The sequence below is a fragment of the Condylostylus longicornis genome, unplaced genomic scaffold, assembly GCF_029603195.1.
Source record: "Condylostylus longicornis isolate FDR11 unplaced genomic scaffold, ASM2960319v2 ptg000092l, whole genome shotgun sequence".
In the NCBI taxonomy this organism is placed as follows: domain Eukaryota; kingdom Metazoa; phylum Arthropoda; class Insecta; order Diptera; family Dolichopodidae; genus Condylostylus; species Condylostylus longicornis.
The window spans coordinates 349,948-361,218 of record NW_026578060.1 but is presented as its reverse complement, the minus strand read 5'-3'; the positions used below and the strand labels follow the sequence as shown (position 1 = coordinate 361,218).

The 11,271-nt window shown below is 24.4% G+C and overlaps 1 protein-coding gene across 1 annotated transcript; it reads left to right on the top strand.

The window, feature by feature from the left end:
* The first annotated feature begins 9,232 nt into the window (after window positions 1-9,232).
* On the top strand, window positions 9,233-10,845 carry LOC129613856 (DNA damage-regulated autophagy modulator protein 2). The gene is made up of 6 exons (XM_055528143.1): window positions 9,233-9,531; window positions 9,588-9,709; window positions 9,770-9,999; window positions 10,121-10,278; window positions 10,355-10,466; window positions 10,526-10,845. Exons 1-6 carry the CDS (start codon window positions 9,467-9,469, stop codon window positions 10,595-10,597), a joined length of 759 nt encoding a protein of 252 aa, XP_055384118.1. The 5' UTR covers window positions 9,233-9,466; the 3' UTR covers window positions 10,598-10,845.
* Window positions 10,846-11,271: the final 426 nt, after the last annotated feature.

Here is an 11,271-nt window from a genome sequence, read left to right as displayed (position 1 = left end):
GTTGCCAATTTAGCATATTAATTTTTGTAATTTAAATTGTTTTATACAAGGTATAAAAGTGTGAAATGTAAAGTTAAATTTTGTTTTACTTTGCTCCAGGAATTTCATATAGAAATTGGCTTTATCATCTAGTAAATTTTCTACATTATAATTCTAATAATTAGAAAATGTATTGTAATTGTATATATGTATATCTGGTTATTGAAAAGTGTAAATGAATTTTAGTATAAAACTTTAATGATTTAGAATTTGTATAGTGGCCTGCAATTGAAGTAAAATAGAAGGGTTTTATTGATTACACAAGAGATGTTGCTTGAACGGATCTAGAAATAATCCTTAAATGATTCCAGTGATTTAGATCTTAAAATGTTCCAGCGTTGTAATTGATATTGATAATGGTTAAAATCTCTTCCTGCTTTGTTGGTTCCCTTCATAAATATAATTTGGGCCGTAAACTTCCACACCTTAAAACCTAAAATGTTAAAAAAAATTTATAAAATATTTGTGAAATGTTGCTAAAAATGAAAAAAAATTTTATATTCTCTACAAATTTTAATTAAATTTTTCTCAAAATTTATAACTTTTTTAAACTTCTTCTGAAAAAAAAGAGCAACACTATTAAATATTTTTCTGTCTTTAGTACTGGTGGGTTTAATTATGCGTTTTCATTCCAATTAACTTGTATTTTTTTATAATTCGAAAATAATATAAAAAAACAAAAGCGAATACTTAATTAGACAAACTTTTTTTTTCTTTTTCATTTAAAACTCAAATTAATTTTAATTTGTTTTGAATAATTGAAAATGGAATTAGAAGAATTTAATTTTGTTAAAAACAGAAAAAAAAATAATATGAACATAAAGGTTATTACTTATTTAATTTATTTTTAAATGAAAAAGCAAAAAATATTGGGCGAGAATAAGAGATGTTTGGGGAAGAAAATTAATGAATTTTTACTCTTAATCATCTCTGGTTGAATTGAAAATTTAAAAGTAAAAATAAAAAAAGAAAGAAAAAGTGTTACGATAATAAAAAACGATAAGAACAACAATAACAATATAAGAATTATACAAAGATATTGTAGAAGAAGTAGGTGGAATTATGGTATGGGATAAATCGCAAGGATACGCAAGCATTTTTACACTTTAATCCCAACATTTTTAATCATTTTTCTTGTTTTAAGGATTCACACTGGTTTTTGTTTTTATTTCATTTTTCTCTCTGATTATATTGTGTGTCATTAAAATTTATTTATTTATTTTGTATGTGTGTATACAATACATATGTATATATGTATGTATATATATATATAAATTGGGAAAAGATTTCTTTAACGGAGCATGAAAGATTTTTTCCAGTAATTTTAGGTTCCCTTAAAAACCCATTTTATAGCCAAAAATTATGACGTGTTAAGCTTACAAATTGCTCGTAAACATCATTTACGAGGTGCGAATTTTTAATTTTTTTTTTCTTGTTTTTTGTTGTTTTCATTCCTTTGTCCTTTAGTTTTTGTTGTTGTTCTTTTTTTTTTTTGTTTGGTACTTCGTTGTACTTTTATTTTACACTTTTATTTTTCATTTTTTTTTGTTTTTTTTTTGTTTTTTCCCTGTTAACATTTTGCTCGTGGTTCTTTCATTCATTTTGTGTGATTGTGTATACTATTTTTTTGCCCATTTTTCCTTTATTTTTCATTATTTTGATATTTTTCATTTTTATTTTTTTTTTTATGTTTTTAATTTTTATTTTTTCATTTTTTTGAAAATGCCAAATGAAATGAACTTAAAGCAAGATGAAGGAGACCAGGACAGAAGAGAGAAAAAAAATATGAACGCGTCTTTTGAGGATATTAAAGTATCTACAGAAAAAAAAATGGTAGACAAGAAATAAAAACAGAAAAAAATAACCACAAAACGCGATATTTTTGCCTCCACAAATGAATTCAGGAACCCAAAATGAATCCAAAAAAAAGGAATTTTTTATATATTTAGGCGCAGTTGAATACTCTCTCTGGTTGTATGAATGGGACAAACAAAATAATTATTTAGCCTGCAGTATTTACAAACGAACTAAGAACAAAAAATAAAAAAATTTGAAAAGAAAAAAGGAAAAAATTCAAAAATTTTGTGGTAATTTTCCTTTTTTGGAATTTCATTTTACTGTCTATAACTTCCTTTTGCCTCTTTATGATTGTTCTTTTTTTTTCAACTTCGATTTTAGGATGATCGGAAGTTTATTTTGGTTTTTTGTTTTTCTGATTCACTACAACATGTTTCTGATTTGCAACATTGTCAGGTGTTGAGGCAAGGAATAAACTTATGGTTTGACTATTTTCTTTATGATTTTTGGATAAAGATGAAAAAAAATTATGAAAATCGAATAAGTGTAATGCGGAACTTAAAAATGCATGACAAGAAAATGACGTGTGCAGGAAAAATAAAAATATTGGACAAGTTGAAGAAAAGGAAAAGGTGAAATATTTTATATATGAGTCGGCTGAACTGATTTTTTCGTTAAAAATAAGAAAAAAATGTATTTTACACTCTTAATTTTAAAATTAAAGCTTTACAGTTTAAGTTTTCACATCGAAATTGGCAAATAAATTGAGACGAATAACATTGTAGCTGATAAATTAAATTAAAATGCAAAGAATTCCTTCAACTTTTCGTTGTGCTTTAACGAAATCTCTAATCTCTAATTTATTAATCTGTAACTAACTTTAAAAAATTCCAGCAATACAGAATTAATACGCAATTTAGTCTCAAGTTGTAACTGTTCACAAATATTAGTACAAGTGCTCTCCAATTATCGTTTGCCAATCTCCAATTATCTTGAAAACAGTGCCCTTTATACAATGCAGTCATTCCAAACGAATGTTTGAACTAAGTATCAACTTGAACACGTCTAAACTCACATTTGTTTCATAAATTGCAGTAATTCACATTATAAGTGAAAACTTATAATATTTTTAAACTCTTAATCGTTAAAATAAACAATTTCAAAATCATTTTAGATTTTATGTAGAACTTTCAGCAAATATTATATGTAGTTGCAATATTAAAGTTGTATGTCGAGTTTAAAAAACATTTTTACGATTAAGCCTCAATATTCAAGAGTTTAAACTAAACTATTATATTTCTAAGATAAAGTTATATATACTTGATATTTTTATTCCATTTTTGCATATATACAAATTTAGAGTTCCAAAACAATCCTTTAAATATTTTTAATAAATCCACTGAAAGGAAACAAAAAATAAAAATAAAGGAAAAGAAATAGAAAAACAAAAGCTTGAACATCAAAAATAACTTTTTTGCCCCCATCTCCCTTATACTCAAAAAACTGAAAAAAAAACTTTCATAATAGGATTTTATCGAAAACATGCAAAACCCATAAATATTTACCACCACACGTCATTGTTAGAGAAGAATTTTCCACAAAATTTTCACTCATAAAATATTGTTGTGTGTAGTCTTACATGCAAAGAAAATTTACCAAAAATGCTTTTTATTCTATTCTTATGCGGTGTACTAAGAAATTGTGTAGAAATATAAGCAAATGTTTGAAATAAATCCATTTATCACTTGTGTCGTGACTGTGTCATAAGAGGAGTAATAGCTTTGCTTGCAATCAATCCTAGTGAGTACCATAAACTAATTCAAACTTTTAAGTTTATCTGCTAGTTTAGTAAATAAATTTTAACAAGTTTCCAAAATTCAATAATTACAAATAAAGATTGTTAAAAGAATTAGAATAATTTAAATTCCATTTTGCTCTTAACTTACAGATCGAAAAATTCCTCTTGAAAAATATATTCCACCGTGAGCTAAGCGTGATTACATAGGCAGCTTTTAAATTTAAAGAGAGCAAGTATGTGTGATAGGTTTTTAAGTTTTAATATATTGTCTATTGTGAACCTACTCACATATTAGTATTTTGCGACTTGATAATTTGCTTATTCTTAAAATATTGTATTGAACAACATGCATAATCAAATTATTTTTCTTTCTATCAAATTATTTTTCCTTTCTTTGAAAAAATATTTTCAAAAATCGTAACCCATTCATTTTTTAGCCAAATAGAGAGTTACACCGATCATAAGCCTTGTAGGTAAATATTTTTTCATTTCAACAACATACGCCAATGATGTTCAACATGATAAAATCTATAACAAACAAAAAAAAAATAATGAGAAAGAATAAAAAAAAATATGAAATTCTAAGTTAAGCCAACTTCATCTTGTTCCCTTTAGGTGAATCTAAAAAGTTATGAATAAGCTTTATGCATATTTCTGTAGTGATCTTATTACTTAAAATATTTACCAATGCAATTTCCATATAATATACACGTAGAGTATAAAATATTTGTATTGTTATTTTATATGTTGAAATTTGTACAAATATATAATATGGTATAAGGATTATTAAAAATTTGATATACAAACTAAAGGATATAGGAATGCAAAGATACAAGTATTTGCATATGTTTGTATCCATATATGTAGATCTTAAAATATTAAGAAAAAAATTAATAGAAAATATTTTACATTCAGTTCTTATATTTTACTTTATAAACACATTCATACATAATACAATTGTGTATAATATTTTGTACGTATCTTGATATATATGTAAACATATGTATGTGGGTATGCAAGCGTGTTCCAAATTAAAATAAATTTTCGGTATGCCAGATTGAAATTCCTTTATTGAACAAAAATCTTTTCATAAATAACAAAAAAAAAGTCTTCTTTTCACCATTATTTTTTTATTCGATTACATATTTTGAAGAGTGCATTTAAGGTACATGATGATTAAAAGCATTTTAAATGAAAATTTTTTTCGAATATCCTAAGTACACATTTATGTAGATATTAAGTGCACATAAAGCCATTTTATTTTAATTTTTATGAAATAAAATTCTTTAACATGTCCATATAAAAATAGAAAATGTTTCTTTCTACAAAATATTTTTATAAATTAATAAAATATTTGCATTTATGCAAAGGTAGTAAAATAAAATGAAGGGAACAGAAAAGATTTTTTATATTTTTGATATATTTTCCGATTAGTCCGGTTGTGTATATTATAAGAAACATCATCCATAAAAGATATTACAAAATATTTATGTGCATTTACCAGAAGAATTCCTTATGAACAGTCAATCCTATTTACATAAATATAAATGCATCTAAATTATTAGAAAAACGATTATGTGAGGCATCCGACTAGTTAATTACTCTTAAAATTAAGAAGTTGATACCATTAGTTTTAGTTTGTTATTTATTTTTCCTAAAAATTTAAGTTTTTACTTGAATAAATATTTTAATTTAAATATTGATCAGACCATAACTTGATTAATTCAATAATAAAATTTCCATTTTTAATTAAGTGTGGTGTTTCTCCATCTTCCTCATTAACTTATACTGACTGTATGATTATGTTCGAAATTCCAAAAACAATTACAATACAAAAAGCATATTGAAAATATATTTCGAAGAATACAAATAAATAGTTAAATAAAATTATCAATTTTCATTATTTAAGCATTGTAGTAATTTAACCAATATAACTACGTGAATGTAGAGTAGATGAATGGCAATCAATAAAGGGTTATCATATTAATTTACCATTATGAAAATATATTTAGAATAACATAAGTAATGTATGTATTCCTTTATTCTTTTATTTGTGTACAGATTTCAATTTAAATTATTATTATTATTATTATTATTATTTTGCAAATTTTATAATACTCCAATTTAAATATACATAAATAAATGATTATTTTATTTATTTGATTATTAAACAACAATAAATTCAAAATATTAAGTTGAAAATTATTCGCTATGGTGTTTTTTATTGTTGGATATATAAATCGACCGGAAAAACAAAGGACAATAAAAAAATTCGCTAGTTTTTACTAAATATTCTATGTTTGCTTTCTTGGAGCAAAACTGGCAGTGTAATTTGTTAAAATCTATTAATTTCAAACAAAAACATTGGATTCTAAGACAATGCAATAAAATTCTTGTATTCAAATTAGATTCTTTCTTATTTCAAACATGGTTCAGTTGGATTCTTACTTATAAATCGCAATAAATCTAATGTTTCAGCGACTTTATCAGTAAATAATAGCTTTAATTTTACTAACCGCTGGTGTCTTTCTAATAACAAATCAGAGAAAAACTTAATATTCATTATTAGAATTTAAAGTCATCAATCCACTTTATAAAATTTTTTTTAAAATTTGAATAAATCCTTTTGTCATTAAAACATTTTTATTGATAAAATTAAAAGTGCCTTAAAATTAATTTCTAATACCTTATAATATAATATAATAGTCTAATACCTTATATATAATCATCAATTTAACTAAAAGGATATTTTATTACTCAATAAAAGGTAAATTTGTTGGACTTTCAATTTAAATGTACAAATATTGTTATATCCTGAACAGTACATACATATTACATATTATATATATATACATTATGACACAAATTATATATTCTACACTATATGTACATAACCGAAACAATAATTCTATAAATTTTATAAAGTCAACAGGCTTTAAAAATATTTCTCTTAACGTTATTTTACAACATTATTATAAAGGCGATTTTTATTATGGTTCAAAACAACATCAGAATTATCACAAATTAAACAATTTTATAACGATTGAATTAAAGCCATAATATTATTTATTATGGCAATAAATTTTTTTTAACGGACTAATAATTTTCGTAAAATTTTTTAACTCCGGAGGGGGATATCCGAAAATAGAATAATTTGATTAATTTTTATTTTATGTAAGTATATGTAAGGTTCGTTAACATCACGCTCTGCAAAAGTAATGATGCTTACAGCTTTATTATATTCAATTAAATAAAAAAAAATAAAAAAAAAAAGATTCATAAGCAAAAGGATAATTATGTAAAGTTTGTCCATTTTGAGTTTTACAAAAATCTATACAGAAATGTTTTTATGACAGTGGTTACGCACGTGAATATAAAATTTAAATTCATATATGTATGTTTGTATACATACATATATGATAATAGTATGTTAAAAAACTTTTGGAGAAGGATAATTAATTTCAGTTAAAAATTTTATATTTCAAAAATTTTATTGTAATTTCTTTTTATTTTTGCAACTTTGCTAGAGGCACAAAATTTAAAAATTTTTTTGTAGAATAATAATGATGATAAATTTTTTTTTCTTTAATTTAAGAACTAAAGTTTATATTTATTTTGCAACATAGATAGCTAGTGCTATGAATTAATTAGTACTTCATAGAGCTATTAAAAAATATTCGACCATGTATACACGCATACATATATGGTATATAAGTAAATATATATATAGTTTATCAAGTGTGTACATTACAAGATAGTATGTAGTATCGATGCGATTTTATACATATGTACGTACTATGACAATTTCCAAATTGTCCTTTATAATACGACCCAAAAACTGTGGCATGAAACATTAAAAATTGAAATTATGCAATTCGTAGAGTATATATCCAAAATGCGTGCCTAATTACACTCTGCAATTCATGGCCATTATAAAGTTCCAATTTGCAAAATAAGTTTTTTTTAAGTAACTGAATCTTTATAAAAAACTGCATGGAAATTCTTATTTCTGGCAAAAATTAAGTTGATATTCGGTCCTTTTCACTTCTGGCACAATAAGGATATCAACAGTCTCGTTCGCTAATATTTAAATATGTATCTCACTCTTACAGAAATAGTGGTTTCCAAAAATTACTCCATGGAAAACTACGAAACACTGTTCACTAATTTGAAAAATACATACATTCTGTTGCAAATTGTAATCCAAAAACAAATGCTAATTAATAACAAAAGTTTTTTTTTGCATTTTAACTCATAATTTCATATTTAATTATTAAACTTGTGAATAACAATTTTAATATTCCATTACTTATAAATTTTTCAAATTATTTAAATTCAAACATTCATAAATTACAAATTTTTTTTTCAAATATGCCAATGTCAACGTCAGTGTCAACTTCAATATTTGCGTTTCCTTTTTCTTTTGTGTTACCGTTTTCTTTCAAAACATAATTTTAATCTGAATCGTACTAACTACTACCATTTTGTATATAGTTTTAAATATTATATAGAAGACCATTTTTGTAATTACACAACAAACTACTTGCTTTGCGGAGCACGTGTGAGTAAAAAGTTTTTTGAATTAAAATAGCGCCACTTAAAAAAAAATAGTTATATTGTGTAATTATAAATATTGTCTTGAATACATCACTATAAACTATATAAACAATTCTACTACATTGGTTTCTTTTACGTTTAATTTGATATGTTTAAAAAAACAATGATTTTATACATTATACTTTTATACAATGATTTTATACATTATTAACTCATGATTCGCTGGGTCTTTGCTATTGCCAACGTGAAATCGACTTATTTTAGATGCCCGATAAAAATATCAAAATGCTTCTAAATTTTCAATATTTCACAATGCTAAGTAATTAAGAACGCGTTCGGTGAGCAATTAGTTTGATCATTTGGTTTTAGTCGGTAGGCTATCAAATATTTTAACGATTTTGTACAATTGGAGCCAGAATTCACTGATACGTAGATCAAAAATTTACATATACTTACAATTGTTAAATAACTCAATTTAATTCGTTAAACTGCAAAGATCGATTTGACGATTGGAATAAAATTACACGGAAATTTGTAATATTCTATCATTATTTTTAAATTTATAAATCTCATTTGAAAAATGAGTTTTTATACCTATAAAAGTTTAAAATCTACGTAATATAGGTTTTATAAACTAGTCAAATTTAAGTTGAAGTTTGTCTTTTCCTCTTTTTCTATCCTTTTACGTATAAATATACAAATTTTGAATACACGCCTATTTTTTTGTTAATAACAAATGATTTTTGTGTAAGTAAAAATCCATACAATTCAAATTGCTTTCAATTCAAAAGTACTGCATTGAAAAGAAAAATTAAAACAAAGTTTTTCTATTTCGAGCAATTTAAACAATTGAGGGTTCAAATCAAAATAGAAAAGGCTGTATTTACTTCACTAGAAAAAATGTAGGAAAATTTTCAAAAACGGTCACACTATTTTAAAAAAATCTGAAAGTTCTGCAAAATGTGAATGTCATTACACAGCAGTCATTCAGCTGTTTTATTGTTTTTTTTTGTTTTGAATTGATATCTCGAAAAAAATATTAGAGTTAAAGTTAAGAGAGAATTTTTAAAATACATAATATTATGTACTTCTCTAATTTATATTTATTTACTTTATGTGTTTGGATTTGATTTATGTTTTATTAATATTTTTCATTTGGGTTTTTAAAGTTTCTATTTAAATTAAGTAATACGAACAAAATTAGATTTTAATTTGAATTATAGTGAAAGAGAATCTATTATTAGTTGAATTGTATTATCAGTCGTAATTATTAATATGTCAAATATTTATCTAATTCCGGTAGCAGTATTTTTTATTTTTCAGACAACTTTTATTTGCACGTAAGTTAATATTGAAGATTGTAATTATTGATTTTAAAATAATTGTATATATATAGCTATATAGCCGCAGTAATTCAAGGACATGTTGTTCCCGACATTCCGTATATATCCGATGCAGCAACTTATTCGCCAGAGTCATGTGTTTTTGGTCAATTAATTAATATTGGAAGTGTCTTATGTATGTATTAAATTTTCATGTAAATTGAGAGTTTATTAATTAAAAGTTATTTGATTTTAGTGGGCATTACAATTTACATTAGATATCGGCAAGTTTTGCAATTGGTTAGTCATCATCCTGAAATAGGGGAATCCCTAATTAAATATAATAAAATTGCAGTTTATTTTGGATTGATTTCATGTCTGGGAATCAGTGTTGTAGCTAATTTCCAAGAGACTAATGTTAGAATTGTGCATTTCACAGGTGCATTTTTTGCTTTTGGCGTTGGAACGTTATATTTTTGGATGCAGGTATGTCTGACTATTCAAGTATACATAAACATATGTATGTGTATTGCGATTAATTAAATAAGAAACTTACATAGAAAACACGAATAGTATTTGTAAAAATAGTTTTATATTTCATATAAAGGCTTTGATCTCCTACACGATTCATCCATTTGCTGGCTCAAAATTAAAAGCTCATATTCGGTTAGGAATGGCTATAGTATGTACAGTTTTATTTTTCGTATTAGCTGTAACCGGAATTATATCACATATTCTTTTTAAAGGTCAAAATCCTAGAAAATGGTAAATAATTTCAATCAAGTTTTTAAAAAAAAATCTAATTTAAATTTATGTTAAGAATATTTACATTCTTTTCCAGGTATCCTTCAGATGGTGGTTGGAAATTTCATGTAGCTAGTTCCATATCAGAATGGGTAATTGCTACAGTGTTTTGTTTCAATATACTAACTTATACTGATGAATTTCGTGACGTAAATATAAAAACTATTTTTAAAATATTCAGACTCTTTAAATTCTCTTCAAATTTTAGATTCATTTCGATCATCCACCAATCATTTTGTTGAATTATGCTGCGGATGAAGAAAATGTACTGGATCAATAGGAGGAAAGGGTTATAAGACATTATCATATTAAGTTTTTTATAAGCTTTTTTATATTTTTAACTGTGATAACAATATCTTTTGCCTTTTTTTCAATAGTAATTGTTTGAAATATAAATTTATATAGTTTCAAGTATAGAGCTATGTGCTTCGCAAAGATTTTAGTTTAAAGCTTACAAATCGAAAAATTTTGTAAATATTTGACATTGTAATATCTGATGACATTGTAATATAATATGAAAACTTGTTCCTTGTCATTTTTTATTAACTATATTATTTTATCTAATACTTATGTTTCTTTTCTTAAAGCGAGTAATGCTCGTTTGCATAGTATATTTGCATTTTTAAATGATAAACAATTGATTTTTATGGTTTGTAATGAGTGTCGGATAAGCATGCCCGACATATTTGACTATTTCCCCTGATAAAACTGTAATTATATTGCAATATAAACAAAATATATGCAGCTACGTACATATGTAAATATGTTCTTATATCGTTTATTACCCTTGTTACAAATTCAGTTTGAAATAGAAAAGACGGGTGTTTAGTTTAAGTAATTAAAATTACACAAAGTTAATAAATTTTAATTCATAATATTCTCAATTCTATCGGAAAACCCACCTTTTGTACCTATACATGTCCTTAAGTAAATTATATGCAAATTATTTTAAAA